This window comes from Oncorhynchus tshawytscha, linkage group LG21 (genome assembly GCF_018296145.1).
Source record: "Oncorhynchus tshawytscha isolate Ot180627B linkage group LG21, Otsh_v2.0, whole genome shotgun sequence".
NCBI classification, from domain to species: Eukaryota; Metazoa; Chordata; class Actinopteri; order Salmoniformes; family Salmonidae; genus Oncorhynchus; species Oncorhynchus tshawytscha.
The window spans coordinates 20853116-20879143 of NC_056449.1; the positions used below are offsets into that span (position 1 = coordinate 20853116).

Here is a 26028-nt window from a genome sequence, read left to right on the forward strand (position 1 = left end):
GTCAAGCTTTGGAGAGGTCAAGCTTTGGAGAGGTCAAGGTGTGGAGAGATCAAGGTGTGGAGAGGTCAAGGTGTGGAGAGGTCAAGGTGTGGAGAAGTCAAGCTTTGGAGAGGTCAAGGTGTGGAGAGGTCAAGCTTTGGAGAGGTCAAGGTGTGGAGAGGTCAAGCTTTGGAGAGGTCAAGGTGTGGAGAGGTCAAGGTGTGGAGAGGTCAAGCTTTGGAGAGGTCAAGGTGTGGAGAGGTCAAGGTGTGGAGAGGTCAAGCTTTGGAGAGGTCAAGGTGTGGAGAGGTCAAGGTGTGGAGAGGTCAAGGTGTGGAGAGGTGTCGTATTAAAGGCAGGCGACTGACTTCATTATGTCGAGGAGGTAAAACACAGGCAGCTGACATAGTCAAGAGGTAAACAAGATCCTATCAGGTGTGCTAGAACATTTTGGCCTGGTGACTCCTGCCTCCCTGCAGTATGTAGCAGATCCACGCAGTTCCAGGACTGCAGTATGGTAACAGGGTGTCCCGGACTGTAGTATGGAGACAGGGTGTCCCAGATTGTAGTATGGATACAGGGTGTCCCGGAATGTAGTATGGATACAGGGTGTCCCGGACTGTAGTATGGAGACAGGGTGTCCCGGACTGTAGTATGGAGACAGGTTGTCCCAGAATGTAGTATGGAGACAGGGTGTCCCGGACAATAGTATGGAGACAGGGTGTCCCGGACTATAGTATGGAGACAGGGTGTCCCGGACTGCAGTATGGATACAGGGTGTCCCGGACTGTAGTATGGAGACAGGGTGTCCCAGACTGTAGTATGGATACAGGGTGTCCCGGACTGTAGTATGGAGACAGGGTGTCCGATACTGTAGTATGGAGACAGGGTGTCCCGGACTGGAGTATGGAGACGGGGTGTCCCGGACTGCAGTATGGAGATAGGGTGTCCCAGACTGTAGTATGGAGACAGGGTGTCCCGGACTGCAGTTTGGAGATAGGGGTCCCGGATTGTAGTATGGAGACAGGGTGTCCTGGACTGTAGTATGGAGACAGGGTGTCCGATACTGTAGTATGGAGACAGGGTGTCCCAGACTGCAGTATGGAGACAGGGTGTCCCGGACTGCAGTTTGGAGACAGGGGGTCCCGGACTGTAGTATGGAGACGGGGGGTCCGGGACTGTAGTATGGAGACAGGGTGTCTGGGACTGTAGTATGGAGACAGGGTGTCCGGGTCTGTAGTATGGAGACAGGGTATCCGGGACTGTAGTATGGAGACAGGGTGTCCCGGACTATAGTATGGAGACAGGGTGCCCGGGACTGTAGTACGAGACAGGGGGTCCGGGACTGTACTATGGAAACAGGGGGTCTGGGAGCACAGTATTGAGACAGGGGGTCTGGGAGCACAGTATTGAGACGGGGGATCTGGGAGCACAGTATGGAGACGGGGGATCTGGGAGCACAGTATGGAGACGGGGGTCTGGGAGCGCCGGAGAGACAGGCCTTCTGTTGTTGTTGTTTTCTGTGACCCTGGCTTCCCTCTCTCTCTTTATAAACCTGTTTGCTCCCAAAGACAGGGCCTAATACAAATTAAATTAAATCAAGTTTGTGTAGGCTAGGCTAATCCCTGTGTTTATCAGCGGGTTGGAATCCCCCCGTGAGCGAGCGGGTCAAGCGCACTGCATCTGGCCTCCTATCGGCCCTAGCCGCGCTCTCAAGCTGCTCAGCCATTCCCTGTTCGCTCCCTGACTGAAGATGACAGCAGGCCCCTACTCGACCCCCACTGAGAGTGAGGATGTGGGGATGTGAATGTGGGTGGGTGGCTGGTTGGTTGTGTATGTGGTGTTTCTCTCCAAGTGTATGCATGCTTCTGTATGTATATTCCCCCAGCCCCGTTGTCAGGTAAAGCTCTATCCTATCACTACATTTAGTAGCAGCCTGGGGAAATACATTTTATAAAGCTCTATCCTATCACTACATTTAGAATCAGCCTGGGGAAATACATTTTATAAAGCTCTATCCTATCACTACATTTAGTAGCAGCCTGGGGAAATACATTTTATAAAGCTCTATCCTATCACTACATTTAGAATCAGCCTGGGGAAATACATTTTATAAAGCTCTATCCTATCACTACATTTAGAATCAGCCTGGGGAAATACATTTTATAAAGCTCTATCCTATCACTACATTTAGAATCAGCCGGGGAAATACATTTTATAAAGCTCTATCCTATCACTACATTTAGAATCAGCCTGGGGAAATACATTTTATAAAGCTCTATCCTATCACTACATTTAGAATCAGCCTGGGGAAATACATTTTATAAAGCTCTATCCTATCACTACATTTAGAATCAGCCGGGGAAATACATTTTATAAAGCTCTATCCTATCACTACATTTAGAATCAGCCTGGGGAAATACATTTTATAAAGCTCTATCCTATCACTACATTTAGAATCAGCCTGGGGAAATACATTTTATAAAGCTCTATCCTATCACTACATTTAGAGCAGCCTGGGGAAATACATTTTATAAAGCTCTATCCTATCACTACATTTAGAATCAGCCTGGGGAAATACATTTTATAAAGCTCTATCCTATCACTACATTTAGAATCAGCCTGGGGAAATACATTTTATAAAGCTCTATCCTATCACTACATTTAGAATCAGCCTGGGGAAATACATTTTATAAAGCTCTATCCTATCACTACATTTAGAATCAGCCTGGGGAAATACATTTTATAAAGCTCTATCCTATCACTACATTTAGTAGCAGCCTGGGGAAATACATTTTATAAAACTCTATCCTATCACTACATTTAGAATCAGCCTGGGGAAATACATTTTATAAAGCTCTATCCTATAACTACATTTAGAATCAGCCTGGGGAAATACATTTTATAAAGCTCTATCCTATCACTACATTTAGAATCAGCCTGGGGAAATACATTTTATAAAGCTCTATCCTATCACTACATTTAGAATCAGCCTGGGGAAATACATTTTATAAAGCTCTATCCTATCACTACATTTAGAATCAGCCTGGGGAAATACATTTTATAAAGCTCTATCCTATCACTACATTTAGAATCAGCCTGGGGAAATACATTTTATAAAGCTCTATCCTATCACTACATTTAGTAGCAGCCTGGGGAAATACATTTTATAAAGCTCTATCCTATCACTACATTTAGAATCAGCCTGGGGAAATACATTTTATAAAGCTCTATCCTATCACTACATTTAGAATCAGCCTGGGGAAATACATTTTATAAAGCTCTATCCTATCACTACATTTAGAATCAGCCTGGGGAAATACATTTTATAAAGCTCTATCCTATCACTACATTTAGAATCAGCCTGGGGAAATACATTTTATAAAGCTCTATCCTATCACTACATTTAGAATCAGCCTGTGGAAATACATTTTATAAAGCTCTATCCTATCACTACATTTAGAATCAGCCTGTGGAAATACATTTTATAAAGCTCTATCCTATCACTACATTTAGATTCAGCCTGGGGAAATACATTTTATAAAGCTCTATCCTATCACTACATTTAGTAGCAGCCTGGGGATATACATTTTATAAAGCTCTATCCTATCACTACATTTAGTAGCAGCCTGGGGAAATACATTTTATAAAGCTCTATCCTATCACTACATTTAGTAGCAGCCTGTGGAAATACATTTTATAAAGCTCTATCCTATCACTACATTTAGAATCAGCCTGGGGAAATACATTTTATAAAGCTCTATCCTATCACTACATTTAGAATCAGCCTGGGGAAATACATTTTATAAAGCTCTATCCTATCACTACATTTAGATTCAGCCTGGGGAAATACATTTTATAAAGCTCTATCCTATCACTACATTTAGATTCAGCCTGGGGAAATACATTTTATAAAGCTCTATCCTATCACTACATTTAGAATCAGCCTGGGGAAATACATTTTATAAAGCTCTATCCTATCACTACATTTAGAATCAGCCTGGGGAAATACATTTTATAAAGCTCTATCCTATCACTACATTTAGAATCAGCCTGGGGAAATACATTTTATAAAGCTCTATCCTATCACTACATTTAGATTCAGCCTGGGGAAATACATTTTATAAAGCTCTATCCTATCACTACATTTAAAATCAGCCTGGGGAAATACATTTTATAAAGCTCTATCCTATCACTACATTTAGATTCAGCCTGGGGAAATACATTTTATAAAGCTCTATCCTATCACTACATTTAGAATCAGCCTGGGGAAATACATTTATATAAAGCTCTATCCTATCACTACATTTAGAATCAGCCTGTGGAAATACATTTTATAAAGCTCTCTATCCTATCACTACATTTAGAATCAGCCTGGGGAAATACATTTTATAAAGCTCTATCCTATCACTACATTTAGAATCAGCCTGGGGAAATACATTTTATAAAGCTCTATCCTATCACTACATTTAGATTCAGCCTGGGGAAATACATTTTATAAAGCTCTATCCTATCACTACATTTAGAATCAGCCTGGGGAAATACATTTTATAAAGCTCTATCCTATCACTACATTTAGATTCAACCTGGGGAAATACATTTTATAAAGCTCTATCCTATCACTACATTTAGAATCAGCCTGGGGAAATACATTTTATAAAGCTCTATCCTATCACTACATTTAGAATCAGCCTGTGGAAATACATTTTATAAAGCTCTATCCTATCACTACATTTAGATTCAGCCTGGGGAAATACATTTTATAAAGCTCTATCCTATCACTACATTTAGAATCAGCCTGGGGAAATACATTTTATAAAGCTCTATCCTATCACTACATTTAGAATCAGCCTGGGGAAATACATTTTATAAAGCTCTATCCTATCACTACATTTAGAATCAGCCTGGGGAAATACATTTTATAAAGCTCTATCCTATCACTACATTTAGTAGCAGCCTGGGGAAATACATTTTATAAAGCTCTATCCTATCACTACATTTAGTAGCAGCCTGAAGAAATAAATTTGCTTATTGAAATAAGGTGGTTGAACTAGAACAACATGGCAGTGTGAATGACATTCCCTGTAGAGATGTGAGAGATAGTCATAACAACAGCATTCTATGATGCCTTGGTGGCAGCCTGTCATGGCCCCTGGTGGCAGCCTGTCATGGCCCCTGGTGGCAGCCTGTCATGGCCCCTGGTGGCAGCCTGTCATGGCCCCTGGTGGCAGCCTGTCATGGCCCCTGGTGGCAGCCTGTCATGGCCCCTGGTGGCAGCCTGTCATGGCCCCTGCTTACCAAGCTGTTACTTGGCTGTACAGATGTGTGAGTGACGTGCTAGAGGAGGTATTGCGACTCCCGTCAATCCCACCCCTACCTGACAGCTGCCTGGAAAGGCCAATCTGAAAAACGAGGGTCAGATGTACATCACATGTAACCTCCGACACCAGGGGGGCTAAGAGCTAACTAGGGCCTTCCATTACTGGATGGGAGCCGTGATTGGAACAGCCCTGTTGTGGTTAGAAGACACAGATAGTAAATGCACATCTGTCTATTAAAGGCCCCCCTCTCTATGATTCAGTAGGTAGCAAGCCACCCTATCATATCCACCATTCACCTAACCATATCATATCCACTATTCACCTAACCCTATCATATCCCCCATTAACCTAAACCTATCATATCCCCCATTCACCTAACCCTATCAAATCCACCATTCACCTAACCCTATCATATCCCCCATTAACCTAAACCTATCATATCCACCATTAACCTAAACCTATCATATCCCCCATTCACCTAACCCTATCAAATCCACCATTCACCTAACCCTATCATATCCCCCATTCACCTAAACCTATCATATCCACCAGTCACATAAACCTATCATATCCACGAGTCACCGAAAATCTATCATATCCACCATTCAACTAATCCTATCATATCCACCATTCAACTAACCCCATCATATCCACCAGTCACCTAAACCTATCATATCCACCAGTCACCTAAATCTACAGTGGCTTGTGAAGGTATTCACCCGCCTTGGAATTTTTCCTATTTTGTTGCCTTACAAATTGGAATTAAAATAGATTTGGGGGGGGGGGGGTGTTGTATCATTTGATTTACACAACATGCCTACCACTTTGAAGATGCAAAAATTTTTTTCTTGTGAAACAAACAAGAAATAAGACAAAAAAATGAAAACCTGAGCGTGCATAACTATTCACCCCCACAAAGTCAATAATTTGTAGAGACACCTTTTGCAGCAATTACAGCTGCAAGTCTCTTAAAGGTATGTCTCTATAATCTAGCCACTGGGATTTTTGGCAATTTTTCTATGAAAAACTGCTCCAGCTCCTTCAAGTTGGATGGGTTCCGCTGGTGTACAGCAATTTTTAAGTCGTACCACAGATTCTAAATTGGATTGAGGTCTGGGCTTTGACTAGGCCATTCCAAGATATTTAAATCTTTCCCCTTAAAACACTTGAGTGTTCCTTTAGCAGTATGCTTAGGGTCATTGTCCTGCTGGAAGGTGAACCTCTGTCCCAGTCTCAAATATCTGGAACACTGAAACAAGTTTCCCTCAAGAATTTTCCTGTATTTAGCACCATCCATCATTCCTTCAATTCTGACCAGTTTCCCAGTCCCTGCCGATGAAAAACATCCCCACCGCATGATGCTGCCACCACCATGCTTCTCTGTGGGGATGGTGTTCTCAGGGTGATGAGAGGTGTTGCGTTTGCGCCAGACATAGCATTTTCCTTGATGGCCAAAAAGTTCAATTTTAGTCTCATCTGACCAGAGTACCTTCTGCAGTATGTTTGGGGAGTCTCCCACATGCCTTTTGGCAAACACCAAACACGTTTGCTTATTTTTTTCTTTAAGCAATGGCTTTTTTCTGGACACTCTTCCGTAAAGCCCCGCTCTGTGGAGTGTGGAGTGTATGGCTCCGTTGTGGAGCTTTGCAGCTCCTTCAGGGTTATCTTTGGTCTCTTTGTTGCCTCTCTGATTAATGCCCTCCTTGCCTGATCCATGTGTTTTGGTGTTTTTATTTCCACCATAATTTGCAAATAAATTAATTAAAAATCCTACAATGTGATTTTCTGGATTTGTTTTCCTAATTTTGTCTGTCATAGTTGAACTGGACCTATGATGAAAATTACAGGCCTCCCTCATCTTTTTAAGTGGGAGAACTTGCACAATTGGTGGTTGACTAAATACTCTTTTGCCCCACTGTATAGGTTTACACGTCTGTGTGTGTGTGTGTGTGTGTGTGTGTGTATGTATGTAAGTATGAGCCTCTTAACCCCTGCACACACGCCCTGGCTAGTGTCCACCCCCACCACCCGTCTCGCCACAATGGCCATCCCAAGCCCAGTGTGTAAACATGACTTGTTTGAGTGAGTATTCAGGGCAAGCAGGATTAATGAGCACTGATGAAGTTCCACCTGTATCCCAGTCGGCTGCTGCCTCCCTTATTTGCCAGAGTGGCTCTCTCTGCCTTGTCTGGAGGCAGTGTGTGTGTGTCTGTGTGTCTGTGTGTGTGTGTGTGTGTGTGTGTGTGTGTGTGTGTGTGTGTGTGTGTGTGTGTGTGTGTGTGTGTGTGTGTGTGTGTGTGTGTGTGTGTGTGTGTGTGTGTGTGTGTGTGTGTGTGTGTGTGTGTGTGTGTGCGTGTGTATGCGTGACTAGTGTGTTTGTGTGACTCATTCCTTATTCAGTGTCAGATTAAAGCATGTCAATAACACAACCCACTCAATCCATCTCAGAGTGCATCCGCTCGCCGAGCATCCCAGTCTGTAATGAGCTGCCGCAAATCTTCATCCAACAAAAATGTCTGGAAAGACGCCTTGTCATTCTGATGAAGACGGGGCCCAGAGAGAGTGAGAGTGAGAGACCTTTATTATGGAATATGAAACAACAACCCAACACGGCAGCCATCTGCCTGCTAGATATTTTGGTGGAAAACATAGCCTCTTGAGGTACATCAGATATGTTGGGGGGAAACATATCCCCTTGAGGTACATCAGATATTTTGGGAAAAAGCATAGCCCCTTGTGTCATGTGGTCACTGTGGTGCACTGTCCTGGATTGATAGCTCTCTGTACACCCGCTAGGACCCGGAGATGTCAAATGTTATGTCATAGGAAAATGTTTATTCAATCATTTAATTACGTACAATAATTCAAGGTTTGGGTCGTTCGCCATCCTGCGGCACACAGCTGTACTGTGAATCATATTTATATACTGTACTCAGTGATACTGTATCCTACAATATATCCTACTATACTGTATATTTGTATTAAAGTGTAAAGGAGCACAGCCTACTCATTAAAAGTCAGCCTACTACCAGTGCCACTCTTAAGTATGTAGGATTATTAGCTAAGAATGTGGGCGAGATGCTGCAGAGTTGCTCCTATTTGAGATTTGGATTTAGTGAAAGGGAAGGAACATTCACTAAAAGCGGTGGGAATTATGAGTACATTAAATTAGTCTCCCCTCTCCCCTGTTACATTGGTGAACAGATAGAGGCCACAATTGAGAAGAAGTCCTTCGAAATCCTCGCTAGGTGAATTCACTTGGAAAGCTAAAATGGCTGGTAGCAACACCAGTTTCATACCTATCGCCGGAAGAACAGGACATTTGGTAAATCTGCGTGGATTACACATTCCGATTACACGTTCCAACTTCCACCATTCTTCTAATTCCAGGTATTTCTGGAATTCCAGGGCCTGTTCAGGGAATTCCGATGTACCTGTCCACCTGTCGCAGATGACAGGTTTTGGGATGAGAGTGTGATTTTATTTGGATTTTTCCTTATTTTTCTGTCCTGACTTCCAAATGAAGGGAAATCCCCTGGGACTGCCTCAGGGGAAGTTCCCTCTATTTGAGTTTGATTAGGTTCCACAGGCTTAAGAGAAAAGCAAGCTGATTCATTCCTTTGAAAAAGCTAGTACGTGATAGCCAAGCTTTTTCTCCTTCCCCTTTTTAGTATGTAAAACCCCAAATATTAATCTCGACCCATTCCTTCAGGATTTCGCTCAAGACAGACGGGCATAATAGATAGTTTTAAAAAAGGCACACGCTGACACACAAACATACACACACACACACACACACACACACACCCAACAGCACACACAAACATACACACACACACACACACACACACCCAACAGCACACACAAACACGCGCACACACTTATTTTCTTAACACACTTGACACACACAAGTCTCAAATGTAACCACGGTTCCCCATCCTCCCTTCTCTCTATGTCAATGGCATGACTCTACTGAACGTGATGTTACAATGGTAACCTGCTACTCAGTGGATACATTGTCTTCATCTCATTTGCAGTTTACCACAAAGGCAGATATATGGACAAAGCACAACACAGGTGCTATTCCACTCCTCTCCAACTCTCTCTGACTGGGTGCGGTAGGCTAGAACAATGCTTCTCTCTAGTAAGACAACAACAAGATCAGGCTGAAACAAACCCTCTCAGCCCCGTCCTCTGGAATGCAGCAACAGACTTCTGGACGGGGGTCTATTATTAAAAATCTTTTCATCACGCTGAAAGGGAGGGAAAGTAGCTTTGACGTTTGACGACCTCATGAATTATTCATACTTTTGCTATTAATGTATGTATAATTAATCACATCTCCACTCACTTGCACACAAATGGAGCCGAAGGAGACCAAGCTTATACAGGCCTGACTGGGATGTTATAGCCTGGGCTGGCTATTGAGGCTTTACACTATTACAGGATCAAAGGGCAAGCCTCTCTCTCTCTCTCTCTTTCTGTCTCTCTCTCTCTGTCTCTCACTGTCTTTCTCTCCTCTGTCTCTGTCTCTCTCTCAATCTCTCTCTCTCTCTCACCACAGATGTATCCACACCCCTTCATCTTTTCTTTTCCTCAATTCATTAGAATGAACAGTTGGCGATTGTTTTCAAACAAAATTCTGTTTGACACAGGAAGGCAGAGAGAAAGATCTGAAAGAGAGAAAGACTTGAACCAGGAAGTAGGAGTATTGTGTTGACATATCTGTTTCATTGTGTTTCCTCCCTTGGTAGACCGGTTGTATAGTTGGGTCAAAACAATGCCGACGACACCACAACACGTGGTCAAGGTCAGTCCTGTGTTTGATTCACTCTTAGTCTGCCAATGCTTTTCTGTGGTTGTGCCCCAAATGGCACCCTATTCCCTACATAGTGAATTACTTATGACTAGAGCCCTATGGGCCATGGTCAAAAGTAGTGCACTATATAGGGAATATAGTACCGTTTGGGACGCAGTCTCTCTGTGTGAACAAAGTAGCACTACCACAGTGCCTGCTGACACAAAGAACTGGGAAACTGCATTTCTTAGCTCAGCTTTCAGAAAGCCATTACTACATTCCCTCCTCGCTCACTTTCATAATAAGATTGATTCCCAATTGGAGCAATTTGATTTTGGGGGCTGAATTGACAGGTGATGAAGTGAAATGATGTGGAGGACGTGGCAGGTTATTTGTCAGACGTGCCCTCTTGTCACCATAGATCGGCCGTAATTTCAGTTTGCTGGTTGACATTAAATGGTAACAACTCTAACCCTTGTATTCATCATATGGCAGACTTCAGAAAGAGAATGTGTAGTCTCATCCACTAGTTCCATGGGTGTGGTGCCTCAGGCGCTCTTTCCCCCCTGTTGAGCCCCCCTGAGGGGGCTGGGCGTCTCTGACGGAAGAGGGAAATCTATAGCCTAGAAAATGGTACAGCATCAAGAGGAAATTCTATAAGTGTGTGTTCGTGTGTGTGTGTGTGTGTGGTAAAGGCGGGATATTAGCAACCCATACAATCTAGATGAGCGTTTCCACCCTCTCTCGTTGGTAAACACTGCATAACTCCCACTCCTACCAGGTGCTATGGTGGTCTGGTGTGTTGTCATGGGTAGTGCCACACAGAGCAAATCTGAGCTGGTTAGGGGTTCTACAGTAGCAGGTCTGTTGTGGCGTCAGCGGTAGCAGTGGTGGCGGGGGCGGCAAAACAGGCATGCAAATCAGAGTTTGTCAGAGCAGCGTTTTTTGGAGAGGGGAAGAGAGAGAGAGACTTGCGTGACAGAGAGAGTGTGAGAGGCTTAAGGGTGAGTATTTCTTTTCACGATCAGAATGTGCAAGAGCAGGGTGTAGGATGAGAGGCTGCACAACCATAACCACACGCAGCACGCACGCACGCACGCACGCACGCACGCACGCACGCACGCACGCACACACACACACACACACACACACACACACACACACACACACACACACACACACACACACACACACACACACACCCCTCTCTCTCACTGATCCCTACTAGCTGTCCCCTTCCTGCGGAAGAGGATATAAACAAAATGTCCTTCCCGGGACTCAAGGGACCCTATGAGTAAGCCCTGCTATAAGATGAGTCAACACTGAGACTGCAGACCAAGAGTGTGAAGGACCAAATCAGGCGTGAAAATAAGCCTGATGGAACGCCATCAATCCGTTTTAATTGAGGAAGTTCATGTTTTTTCTACGTTAATGATGTTGTGGACTATTTTCTTATTTATAGATGTAGTGTAGAAGGAATGGTGCAGCCAGAGGCTGTGTGACTCACTAAAGTGATACAGCCTCGGCCGAGTGTGTCTGCACAACAACTTGACAGGATTAGAGGCCTGCATCCATGACAGACATGGAGCGCTCCTCTTTCCAGACCTCACTGGCACCTTTTTATTTATCACCACTCACTCAACTCCCCATTGCAACCAAGTCCCAGCAAGGTTTTAGTCATTTGAGTTAAGGGTTTCGCTCTTCTGAAAGGAATTAAATGGCAAACTAATGGCCATTTTATCTTACAGCGCCGAAAACAAGGACACGGCACAATAATTAATAATTTGCGGCGAAAGTGTGGTGCTTCAATTAGTCCACTTTTTTTTGCATCCCTCCCTTGTGTAAATGCTAATTGCATTGGTTGATGTATCGGGACTCGGCAGTGATAAAAAAAAAATTAAAACAGAAATTGCTGAGGAGGTGGTGTGGTGGTGTGACAAGATTTCTATCATCTGTTATCTTTTTTTTCTATTTTCCTGACACCTTCTGAACTGGCCTGGTGTTAGTCTGCTCCCAACCCGTCCTTTCCTTCCTCTCTCTCTCTCTCTCTCTCTCTCTCTCTCTCTCTCTCTCTCTCTCACCCCCATATACAATGAATACACTTGCATTCGTACAACGGAACCAATTGTCACACTGGGAAGGAAGACAAATCAAATCTCACGGCAGCCACTAAGCGGGGAGATTGCTTTTCCTCTCTCTGCTGCGGGAGTAAGAGTGCCACAGAGGAGGATCCCACTAGTGCCCCCTTCACGGGAGGAATCGAGGGAGGAAGAGAGGGGAAATGTGGAGGCCTTTAGGGCTGGAGCTAGAGGGCTAGGAGATAGAGAAGACTCCTTGGGGGTAAAGTGTCACCTATCTCCCTCCTCCCTCATTCTCTCCCTCCGTCTCCCCTTTCACTATGACACCATCTATCAGTCACACGGCAACAGAAAAATGGCCCCCTTTTGTTTAACTCCCCAAAACGCTGGAAACCTCCTGTCCTCCGCTTCTCCAGACAAAACAGGACAATAATTACGGGGATAGAGTAACTCCGGTCGTCAAACTGGGGCCACTCAGATCACAACAACACATTATCCAACCTGATTAAGTACCATTTGCGATGGCCTCGCGGTAGTTAAGCCTCTCCTCATCCTCCATCGGCCTGAAACTCAACCTCAGAGCGAGAAATATTGACATGTTCTCCTCTGGATTTTGAAAGGCGGTCATCTACAGTAGGTAGAGGTGGACAGGGGCGGACGGTACATTTCTTTACAGGAAGCCACCCTGCTAATGTATCTGTCCGTTTTCACCCTCAGAACGACCCTCTCCAGAGTGCCTCCTTATCAATACACTAGGCAAGGTTGTGCACCTTTCTGTTTTGTGTTTGCCTATGTGATAATAGAGGAAACCCACCGAATCAACATTTTTTCCATGTCATTTCAACAAAATTCCATGCGGTGATATTGAATCAATGTGGGAAACTGATTGCATTTGCAAAAAGGAATCAAAGAAAAGGAATTTCATAATTTTGTCACCTAACTTTCAACCTCAATAAATCTTTTCTTGATTTCATGTTGAATTCATATTAGTTGACAACTCAACCAAATGTAAATAAAAAAATAGACATTGAACTGACATCTATGCCAGTGGGGATGCACTCACTTTATTGCCACTGATTTTTCTGATGAATAGAGTCCCTTGGGGGAGCACGGGTCCATGTAAGCTGTTCTAGTGTACAGTTGAATGACAGATCAAATCATTTTGAGGGCAGAAGACCTAGAATAACTCATTTCTGGGGACCGCATTTATTCCACCAGAATTTCTGGGGACCACATTATTATTTAAATTTTCATCCCAAATCTAATGACAACCTTAAAATCAGGACATGTCTATATTTATGTCAACAAATAACCTTTTCATCTTTAATCAAAATGAAAAGAAACCAATAAATATATTTACTCAATAAAATGGTATTTACATTTTTTTTCTTTCTCACAAACATTTGTATATGGTCCCATACAAATAATAATAACAATAAAAAAATGGAATACCACTCTTTTAAGGGGTTACGATGACATGACTTGTGGTGAACACTAAGCAGTGCATTTTGGGAAATGCAGTCTTTATGACGTAGCCCAGTGTGTAGATAACTAAACCACCATAGAGCCTAAGTATCATCCCTCCCTCCACCACTCCTCTCAGGACTACCCTCTGCCGCTCCTCTAGGGACTACCTTCCACCACTCCTCTCAAGACAATCCTCCACCTCTACTCTAGGGACTACCCTCCACCACTCCTCTCGGGACTACACCACCACTCCTCTCGGGACTACACCACCACTCCTCTCGGGACTACACCACCACTCCTCTCGGGACTACACTCCACCACTCCTCTTGGGACTACACCACCACTCCTCTCGGGACTACACTCCACCACCACTCCTCTCGGGACTACACTCCACCACTCCTCTCGGGACTACACTCCACCACTCCACTCGGGACTACCCTCCACCACCCCTCTCGGGACTACACTCCACCACTCCTTTCGGGACTACCCTCCACCACCCCTCTCGGGACTACACTCCACCACTCCTCTGGACTACCCTCCACCACCCCTCTCGGGACTACCCTCCACCACTCCTCTGGACTACCCTCCACCACCCCTCTCGGGACTACACTCCACCACCCCTCTCGGGACTACACTCCACCACTCCTCTCGGGACTACCCTCCACCACTCCTCTTGGGACTACACTCCACCACTCCTCTCGGGACTACACTCCACCACTCCTCTCGGGACTACCCTCCACCACCCCTCTCGGGACTACCACTCCACCACTCCTCTCGGGACTACCCTCCACCACTCCTCTCGGGACTACACTCCACCACTCCACCACTCCTCTCGGGACTACTCCACCACTCCTCTCAGGACTACACCACCACTCCTCTCGGGACTACACTCCACCACTCCTCTCGGGGGACTACACTCCACCACTCCTCTCGGGACTACACTCCACCACTCCTCTCGGGACTACCCTCCACCACTCCTCTTGGGACTACACCACCACTCCTCTCAGGACTACACTCCACCACTCCTCTCGGGACTACACTCCACCACTCCTCTCGGGACTACACTCCACCACCCCTCTCGGGACTACACTCCACCACTCCTTCTCGGGACTACCTCCACCACCCCTCTCGGGACTACACTCCACCACTCCACCCTCTGGACTACCCTCCACCACTACCCTCCACCACCCCTCTCGGGACTACCCTCCACCACTCCTCTGGACTACCCTCCACCACCCCTCTCGGGACTACACTCCACCACCCCTCTCGGGACTACACTCCACCACTCCTCTCGGGACTACCCTCCACCACTCCTCTTGGGACTACACCACCACTCCTCTCGGGACTACACTCCACCACTCCTCTCGGGACTACACTCCACCACTCCTCTCAGGACTACACTCCACCACTCCTCTGGACTACCCTCCACCACCCCTCTCGGGACTACACTCCACCACTCCTCTCGGGACTACCCTCCACCACTCCTCTCGGGACTACACTCCACCACTCCTCTCGGGACTACACCACCACTCCTCTCGGGACTACACCACCACTCCTCTCGGGACTACACCACCACTCCTCTCTGGACTACACTCCACCACTCCTCTCGGGACTACACTCCACCACTCCTCTCGGGACTACACTCCACCACTCCTCTCGGGACTACACTCCACCACTCCACTCAGGACTACCCTCCACCACCCCTCTCTGGGCTACACTCCACCACCACTCCTTTCGGGACTACCCTCCACCACCCCTCTCGGGACTACACTCCACCACTCCTCTGGACTACCCTCCACCACCCCTCTCGGGACTACACCACCACTCCTCTCGGGACTACACTCCACCACTCCACCACTCTCGGGACTACACTCCACCACTCCACTCGGGACTACCCTCCACCACCCCTCTCGGGACTCCACACTCCACCACTCCTTTCGGGACTACCCTCCACCACCCCTCTCGGGACTACACTCCACCACTCCTCTGGACTACCCTCCACCACCCCTCTCGGGACTACCCTCCACCACTCCTCTGGACTACCCTCCACCACCCCCTCTCGGGACTACACTCCACCACTCCTCTCGGGACTACCCTCCACCACCCCTCTCGGGACTACACTCCACCACTCCTCTCGGGACTACCCTCCACCACCACCCTCTCGGGACTACCCTCCACCACCCCTCTCGGGACTACTGGCTCCACCACTCCTCTGGACTACACTCCACCACCCCTCTCGGGACTACCCTCCACCACCCCTCTCGGGACTACGCTCCACCACTCCTCTGGACTACCCTCCACCACCCCTCTCGGGACTACACTCCACCACTCCTCTAATAAAGTTTTCCCCTTGTTACTCCCACCATACATGTTCATTAGCTTCTCACTGAATGCCCGGGCTAGATGGAGATCAAGACGTTTTAATGAGTGCTCACTGGGACCGAAGTGGAGCACAGGTGGTGCACTACACCAAAAAAACACATGATATGATATATATATTTATATATCTACATACAGTGCATACACGTCCAACCCCGTTAAGACTAGCAAAAATAATTGCAGACACCCAATTACGTTTGATATTATTGGAGTCAAGCCGGACAGGAACAAAGGAGTTTTGTTCTCTATCCACTGCTTGTTGAGCAAACACGCCATGGTGCGCTCTGAATTAAGGGCAGCTAATAAAATGTTAATTAAAATGGCTTTTTACTAATTATCTCCTTGATAACAATGAGTTAAAGTTTAATTAGATGGAGGGGAAAAAGCAGCCCGCCGCAGCTAACCGCTAACCTTCAGTGCGTCCAGATGCATCGTCATCTCTCAAATCTCAATCAGGAGGCCGCCTGCCCTGCCGTCTTCGCTAATTACAATATTATCTCGCTGCAGAGGTAATTAGCCAGCGTGGAGGTGAGACGAAAAACAATGGCCTTATTTGGCCTGTGATTGAAGGTATTTTGGCAGGCCTAGTCTACTAGACAGAGGCGGTGGAATAAACAAGACATTTAACCCACAACAACAACTGTGACTTACATTGGTGTACAATTAACCATTGTAGTACACCAGGGCTATTCAACTGGCGGCCTGCGGGCCAGAACCGACCCGTTTACTAATTTAAACTGGTGGTTGAATTATGAAAATGAATTAAAGTCTGCAAAAAAATCCCTGCCAAAATCCAAATTTCAGTTGCAAAATGAGGAGCACTATTTTGGTTGTCTATAGTGTGGTTCCTCAAGGTTTCTTGCGCCTATGTGGCATGTCGATAATTTTGTCTTCATATGAATGTGGCTCTAGAATTTGAATGGTTTAAGCTAAATATTATGACCCCATTCCTGAAAGCTACGACGCCCAGAAACACGTACACGCCATCTGTTTCCATCTCTGATACACAAGGACTCGTTAGAAGGGAGTGTGACAAAAAACACCCGGGAAATGATTCCAAAGCATAACTTCAGACTGGAATTTGTCAGTACCTGATTTGACATATCTTTGTGTTATTTATTGAGATGCTTAGTTTTCAGATCATTTTAAAATGACCTAAGCTTTTAATAGTTGTTTAAATAAAATAAAAATGTATGGTGAGTGAGCATTGTGCCCTATCAAATGTTATGGTTGCACTTTTACTCACATTGGTTGAGTGCCCTCCACTTCTTTTCTAATTAACTAATGAACTAACTAATGAACTAACTAATTAATTAAATAGACCTGTTGTACATTCTTAGAAAAAATTGTTCCAAAAGTGTTCTTCAGCTGTCCCTGTAGGATAACCCTATTTGGTTCCAGGTGGAACCCTTTTTGTTTCCAGGTACAACCCTTTTGGGTTCCATGTAGAACCCTCTGTGGAAAGGGTTTTACCTGGAACCCAACACCCACATAAAGAAACACCCTAAATTGTGGCCCGCGTTTACACTCCAGTCATTACTATGATCCTGTTCTCCCAATTAAGATGCCACCAAATTAATTACACCGACTGGTGTAATTGCAGACCACAATTTGGGGTGTTACTTTATGAGGGTGTAGCCTGATATCAGGAAACACTCATTGATACCTGCCATCGGCTGGTTCAGGTGTTATGAGACTGATTGTTTCTCGACACAGATGATCTGGTTACATAGCAGGTTAGAATTACAAATTAGCGTGGCATGTTAGGAGAATGAGGTTAAGGTTAGGCAAAGGGTTAGGTTAGCTACAATGCTACATTTGTCTACAACTGTTGTAACCTACGCGAAAGAAAAGTCCACGGACAAATGGTGAGCATCAATGGATGTAATGTGATATCAAGAAATGCCTATATCAGAAAATCCCCCTAATTTGCGGTCTGCAATTAGCGGCCTCTGCCCTGAGATTGTAAGGTTGCAAGTTCAATCCCTGAATGAGTCATATCAAACACGATAAAAATGGGACCTGATGTGTCTCTGTTTGGCATTCAGCATCAAGGAGATAGATTGGGGGTAAGGCCTTGTGATAGACTAGTGTCCTGTTCAGGGGGTTTACTTGTACATCAAGCTGACTCATGCAACAGAAACAGGAGATAGGCTCCTGGCCTATGAGCTGTTCTGGCTCACACAAGACAAGGCTACTTACTGACTTTGCACTTCTGTGAACTAAAATACAGTACTTTGTTAAAGCATGGAAGTTCCTCTAAGAACAATGCTAGCGCTGATACCTTTATGATATTTATGATAATGCTTGTATTGTGTTTGTATTTGAAGCCCAGGGAGATAATTCCAGGGTTACTAAAGAGTAAAACAAACACAGACACATGCATTTACCTAGCATTAACAAGCTGTTCCATTGTTTCAAAGAACACAACGGGGTCACAGGGTGCTATTTCAGGGCGGCAGGTGGCCTAGTGGTTAGAGCGTTGGGCCAGTAACCGAAAGGTTGCTAGATTGAATCCCCGAGGTGACAAGGTAAACATCTGTTGTTCTGCCCCTGAACAAGGCAGCTAACCCACTGTTCCTAGGTCATCATTGTAAATAAGAATTTGTTCTTAACTGACTTGCCTAGTTAAATAAAACATTTTGGGTCACCGGGTGCTATTTCCTACAGGTAACATACCCCCCCCCCCTCTCTTTGCTTTCTAATGAAGGGTGGGGGCATGTTTTATGGGGTGTTTTTAAGTCAGTCAGGATGTCTCAATAAAGACCATCAAAAGCCTCTCTCTCTCTTCTGCATTGTGGTTTCTGCCTCAACCTACACAGGTTCAACTGGAGAGGGTGGGGATTAGGTTTCACCGTCTAACAAGGTGAAAGCAAAACTCAAGTGCCATTTTTAATCCAAATCTGTTTGGTCACCCTGCGTTGCTGCCTCACTGCCTCACTGTTGCACACGGCTCCCAGCTCCCGTGAACAGCAGGGCCGAGCCGGCAAGAAGTGTCCCTCAATTGATAATCAGTGAGTTTGCTCCACCGCCTGCATTAACCTCGTTCATCTAGGGGTGACTCTTTTTTTCAGGATGTTTGAGAAGTAACACTTCCTCACCGGATGGGAGCCATTGACTCGGTCTCTCTATCCCTTTATCTGGGATGTAATGAGTCCATGAGAGGAATTTCTCCCTCTTCCCACAGGAAAACAATTGCATATTATCAAAGTCTGTTGAAAGGGTCAGGTCATGGAGTTTTTTATGGGCCCCCTGTGGATGTCCTTTGAGAGTGCCTTTGATACCCCCTTGACATGTTATCTGGATGTGAGTGGATGTTGGCCAAGCTGTTACGGTTTTCTCCCGTCGAAAGAGAGTCGGACCAAAATGCAGCATGGTTAATATGATACATGTTTAATGATGAATAAACACGACAATACAAAAACAACCAACAGAACGTGAAAACCTATACAGCCTGTCTGGTGACAACTAACACAAAGACAGGAACAATCACCCACGAAACACTCAAAGAATATGGCTGCCTAAATATGGTTCCCAATCAGAGACAACGAGAATCACCTGCCTCTGATTGAGAACTGCCTCAGGCAACCATAGACTTTGCTAGAACACCCCACTAAGCCACAATCCCAAAACCTACGAAAACCCCCCGAAAAACCCCCATCCATAAACACAACACAAAATAAACCCATGTCACACCCTGGCCTGACCAAATAAATATAGAAAACACAAAATATTAAGACCAGGGCATGACACAAGCACAAAAGACTACCTGTTCAACGTCCCCTCTCTCCCCTGTCAGTACTCTCCTCTCTAACTCACTACAACAGTCTTCTATAAATGTTGGGGGATTTTATTTTTGATGTTGAACGCTGGATTCCTTTTACTGAGTAGATTCTCACCAGACACAAGGGGATGCCTCAACGTCCTCTCTCTCCGCTGTCAGAGCTCCCCTCTCCCTCAACCTCTTTCTATAAATATGTGTGAAGTTAAAAAGTTAAACGCATGATGCCTTGGAACTATGTGGGTCAGAGATCCATCATATGCAGATTCTTCCGTGCTGGATTTTTATCTGCTATTGCCGAAAGTTAAGATTCCCCCTGGTACGCTCTTAATTTCTTCTTTCCACACTTTTATTTATTTAATATTTATAGATTCCAATCTGCTCAAAAGTGGTTGAGGAGAAAGAGAGAGATCTAGAGAGGAGAAAAAAGGGAAACTTCTCTTCCTCCTCTCTCTCGCTCTATCTCTCTGCGTGATGCACTGTCCTCCCTAATGATCCCATTTTGAAGACTGTGGTCTGACGGAGGGAGGGAGAGGATGGAAGCAGGGTGGGAGGGAGGAGAGGCCCTGCTCACTGCAGCACTTTCCTCAGCTCTCTCAGCTCCTAGTCTGCCTTTCTCTCTCCCTGTCTCCCTGGGTGTGCTTTGAAAGAGAATGGTTTCTGCCTTTGAAAGCAGAGGCTCGCTCACCAGCCCTTTGTGTAAAATAAAATGTATATTGAAAGGCAATTACCGGTGTAACATTATTTGGTTCCCTACGTAATTAAATGCATCTCTTCTGTGTTTTTTCTCCCTCCCCCCTCTTCCCCCTCTTTCTCCTCTTCCCCCTCCTCCCCCAATCTTCTGTTATAGACGGAGAACTATATCGACTCCAGCTACGTAAACAGCCGAGCACACCTTATCAAAAGGTACTTCTCGATTAGACAATTTTATGAATTTCGCTATCAATCATTGTGATCCATAATTGTCTGATGGTATTGGCTGCAAATGCATGAGTGCGCATGTTGTTAAAATCAGTGTTTGTTCTGTGTATTCGATACAAATTGACAGAATCAAGAATATAATTTGGAATTAAACTCTAAAATGTTCCCTCCCTGTTCTGTTAGGTCACCTTTATGACTCTCTATCTTCACATCATGAATAATTCTACCCATTCCCATTAAAAAACAATTATCCATCTTGCACATTAAGCAATTATGAAAAACTGCTAAATCGCTGCTCTTAAAACAACTTACACATCACAATAAATAAGATTAAAGAAATCAAATAACATTTTTGCCAGGAAAGTGATTTCAATACTGCAAGAGGTTCGCAGCACAGTTAGATCTCAGTGTATAAAAATATATCAGCTCAATGCTGTTACGAAAGTACCAATAATTAAGTTAATTTGTCTGCCATTTTGAGAACATTGAGCTGAGCACAAGTGTTGTCTTTGTGAGGTATTAGTTATAGTGCATTCCTGAGTCCACCTGAAGCAGGATTTTAGGGGAGTTAGTGGTTCTGAGGGTGGTAGTGTAGACAACCCTAATAACGGTCTGCAGCGATCAGGACTATAATTCCCCCTTTTTACCTGCAGCTATGGAACATTCCAACTTCCCTTTGTTTGAGCCCATCCCCATTTCAGATTCCCTGTGTTCATGTAAACAAAGCGCCTGAGAGGCGCCTCTGCAGCACACTACAAAGTTATCCCCCTTAGGAGCATGTGGGCCTGTGGTCTGGGACAGATGCCATAACACTGATAACATCAGAGAGATGTAGAGCCATCATTACCACCACTGCACTCCCTCTCTCTCTCCTTTTCCCAGGCAGGCTTCTCACAGGAAAGAAGGGAACTGCTACTGATACTATTTATTTTATCTTTTCTCTTCCCTTCTCTTCTATTTCATTCTCTTCTCTTTCCTTCTCTTCTATTTCATTCTCTTCTCTTTCCTTCTCTTTCATTCTATTTCCTTCTCTTCCCTTCCCTTCTCTTCTACTTCCTTCTCTTCTCTTCTATTTCCTTCTCTTTCCTTCTCCTCTATTTACTTCTCTTCTATTTACTTATCTTTCCTTCTCTATTTACTTCTCTTCTATTTACTTCTCTTGTCTTTCCTTCTCTTCTCTTTCATTTCCTTCTCTTTCCTTCTCTTCTCTTTCCTTCTCTTCTCTTTCCTTCTCTTCTCTTTCCTTTTCTTCTCTTTCCTTCTCTTCTCTTTCCTTCTCTTTCCTTTTCTTCTCTTTCCTTCTCTTCTCTTTCCTTCGCTTTGCTTCTCTCCTCATTCCTTCTCTTCTATTTCATTCTCTTCCCTTTCCTTCTCTTTCATTCTATTTCATTCTCTTCCCTTCTCTTTCTTCTCTTCTCTTCTCTTCTCTTCTCTTCTCTTCTCTTCTCTTCTCTTCTCTTCTCTTCTCTTCTCTTTGCTTCTCTCCTCGTTCCTTCTCTTCTATTTCCTTCTCTTTCCTTCTCCTCTATTTACTTCTTTTCTATTTACTTATCTTTCCTTCTCTTCTATTTCCTTCTCTTCTATTTACTTATCTTCTATTTACTTATCTTGTCTTTCCTTCTCTTCTCTTTCATTTCCTTCTCTTTCCTTCTCTTCTCTTTCCTTCTCTTCTCTTTCCTCTCTCACTCTGCTACATGTACAAGTATACATTCACCCCCTCCCTCAATACCAGTCTTGTTTGCCTCGCACAATTTGTTCCAATGGGCTGGCAATCAAACAAATGGAATTCATGCATGTACTATACAGCTGCTGATGGCATTTCTCCCCTGCCTCTATTGGCTGTAAGCCCCAAACAAGACAGATGCAATCTGTGCACACACTGTATGTGCGCATAGCATTTTCTATACCCCTTTGATTGAACAGTAGAGTGTTTGATTGCATCCCATTTTAAAGGCCCACTCCTTTTTTTGAAAAACAACATAACGGCAGCTATGACACTTGGTTTGCTATAAAGCTGAGGGATGGGCCTTCTCTTTCATTCTCTTTCATTCTCTTTTCTTTCCTTCTCTTTTCTTCTCTTCTCTCATTTACAAGTGATATTCTTAATGAATCAATGGGTATGTAATAATCTCATCAATTTAAATGATAAAAACCTCCGTCAATACCCAGAGTGGGTCTTTAAAGTCACAACGGTTCACACTAGCGATGCCCTTGAAGTCAGTGCATCGGCACCCACGCTGTCCCTTTTAGAAACAGCCTGCAGCCTCTCTGCTCCGCTATCAGCCCAGTAAAAAAATGGCCTCTTAATCCCAAAAAGCCCCAACAGAGTTTATCTGTGCCTACACCACCAACATCACAATCACCACCCTCCGACTACTGCAGGAGTAGCAAGGTTCTGTTCCCTACACTAATAAAATGTGGAAGGCTGTGAAGTTGTGCCCTTTATACAGCTGAGGCCAGAGTTAAGAGGAGTCCTCCTGAAGATGCCTACCAATCTCTCTCCTTGTGTCAACGTTTCCAGTGCCTCGAGAGCTGTGTGAGAGTGAAGGATGCAGAGAGACACATTCATTTAGCAGTCAAGGAAGAAAGAGTGAAAAGATTGAGAAAAATGTAATAAAGCAAAGAAAGAAAGAGCAAAAAAATAGATCTACAAAGAGAGAGATGGAGGGGGAGAGGTGCTGAAGGAGAAAGGAGAGAGCTTCTGATTGAAGTTGATGTAACAGGAAATCAACATTCTCTCCTCCTCTCCCTCCCTCCTTCCCTCTGTAGCACATCGACATTCAAGGACCTGGAGGGCAATAGTCTGAAGGACAGTGGACACGAGGAGAGCGACCAGACGGACAGTGAGCACGACGTCCAGAGAGGCCACTACATAGACACGGCTGTCAACGATGTGCTCAATATGACCGTGCCCCCCAACGTCTGCCAGCTGCCTGACCAAGGTAGGAGAAAAGGTGTGCGGAAAGCTGTGTGTGTTACTCATCATTCATCCCTTATTGTTAGAATAAGAATTCCCATGTTACTCGGTAACTGTGTGTTACGGTTTACACTGCCACCCAGAGCACTTTTAAGCTGTACATTATGCCCACTCCTACTTAAGCCTGAGAGACCTTTGTGTGTATGTGTGTGTGTGTGTGTGTGTGTGTCCATAGAATAAGAATTCAACTGGCAGTGATCATGTTCAAAGTTGTCTGACAACCACCAGAACACTTCAACCACAACGCCATTCTCCCAGAAACCTTTTACTGGCTTTGACTGTCATATGTGGTTGTTTATCTACCTTAGTTGAACGCACTGACTGTAAGTCCCTCTGGATAAGAGTGTCTATTAAATGACCAAAGTGTAAAATTGAAATGTAGAATGAATTATATTTCTAAGTGTGTATCTGTGTGTTTACACCAAGCAGAGCATTATGCCCACTTTCAGACAAGGGCCCTCAGATCTGTGTGAATACCTCAGTACTTTCCTTTGAAGTCCCTGTGCTAATGTAGAGGGATCCCTCCCAGCCAGGGCAGCCTTTGATACAAGGCTCCGGTAACATTATTGCCTGATAGTAGGCCTAGCCATGTCTGTCTGGCAGTATTCATCGGCAGTAGACTTCTGAGGTGCTTGAATGGCGGATAGCAAGAGCAATTAGGCTGACAAAGGTGGAAGGTGGGTGGGTGGGTGGGTGGGGGGGGGTGGGGGCTCTACATATCGTTGTAACCTCTCTCATACATTATTCAGCAGGATCATTTAGCGGAGGAATTAATGTTGATGTTTCTTTGCCGACTTCCACAGTTTAACGACACATCAGAATCCCTGGCAGGGGAAGTAGAAGGGGTCATGTTCGTTCTTCACTACTGCTAGTCAGTTAGTGGTTCCTGGTTCCATGGTTCTAGAGTGGTGGAGATGGGGAGCTTATGTGAAGAAGTGTCATAGAGAAAGGGGGGGGGGCTGAGAGGGAATGAGTGTGAGAGGGAGGGAGATGGAGGGATAGAGGGAGAGCGAGAAAGGGACTGAGCGTAAGAGGGAGGGAGATGGAGGGGTAGAAGGAGAGCGAGAGCGAGAGCGAGAAATGGACAGAGCGTGAGAGGGAGGGAGATGGAGGGGTAGAGGGAGAGCGAGAAAGGGACAGAGAGGGAGGGGTAGAGGGAGAGCGAGAAAGGGATTGAGCATGAGAGGGAGATGGAGGGGTAGAGGGAGAGCGAGAAAGGGACAGAGCGTGAGAGGGAGGGAGATGGAGGGGTAGAAGGAGAGCAAGAAAGGGACTGAGCGTGAGAGGGAGGGAGATGGAGGGGTAGAGGGAGAACGAGAAAGGGACTGAGTGTGAGAGGGAGGGAGATGGAGGGGTAGAGGGAGAGCGAGAAAGGGACAGAGCGTGAGAGAGGGGAGATGGAGGGGTTGAGGGAGAGCGAGAAAGTGACTGAGTGTGAGAGGGAGGGAGATGGAGGGGTAGAAGGAGAGCGAGAAAGGGACTGAGCGTGAGAGGGAGGGAGATGGAGGGGTGGAGGGAGAGCGAGAAAGGGACAGAGCGTGAGAGGAAGGAAGATGGAGGGGTAGAAGGAGAGTGAGAAAGGGACTGAGCGTGAGAGGGAGGGAGATGGAGGGGTAGAGGGAGAACGAGAAAGGGACTGAGTGTGAGAGGGAGGGAGATGGAGGGGTAGAGGGAGAGCGAGAAAGGGACAGAGTGTGAGAGGGAGGGACATGGATGGGAGGAAAAAAGAGAGAAATGGTTTGGTGAAGAATGCAAAAACCTAAGAAAGAAATTGAGAAACCTATCAAACCAAAAACATAGAGACCCAGAAAACCTGAGCCTACGCCTTCACTATGGTGAATTCCTAAAACAATACAGAAATACACTATGGAAAACGAAGGAAAAGCACGTCGAAATCAACTCAATGTAATTGAAGAATCCATAGAATCTAACAACTTCTTCGGAAATTGGAAAACTCTAAACAAACAACAACAGGAAGAGTTATCTATTAAAAAACGGAGATGTATGGATTAACTACTTCTCCAATCTGTTTGGCTCTATAACATAGAACAAACAGCAAAAACATATACATGATCAAATACAAATCTTAGAATCAACTATTAAAGACTACCTAAAAGGAAGCGATTAACCAAAACTTCCATAACAAAGTCATCAGCTACAGATACATTAACCTGGAGAAGAGACCCCTAAGCAAGTTGGTCCTTGGACTCTGTTCACAAACACAAACAGACCTCACATAGTTCCAGGACAGCAACACAATTAGACACAACCAAATCATGAGAAAACAAAAAGATAATTACTTGACACATTGGAAAGAATTAACAAAA

General features: G+C 45.1%; 1 protein-coding gene across 7 annotated transcripts in view; it reads left to right on the forward strand.

The window, feature by feature from the left end:
* Positions 1 to 26028, forward strand: part of pcdh19 (protocadherin 19) — an 87716-nt gene that overhangs the window by 31294 nt on the left and 30394 nt on the right. For 4 of the 7 annotated variants that reach the window (XM_042303207.1, XM_042303209.1, XM_042303208.1 and 1 more), the window contains exons 3-4: positions 20654 to 20709; positions 23494 to 23678. In XM_042303207.1, coding sequence (XP_042159141.1) covers positions 20654 to 20709; positions 23494 to 23678 — 241 coding nt within the window. The remainder of the gene's footprint in view (positions 1 to 20653; positions 20710 to 23493; positions 23679 to 26028) is intronic. The other 3 variants (XM_024383194.2, XM_024383195.2, XM_024383198.2) reach the window with 1 other exon arrangement.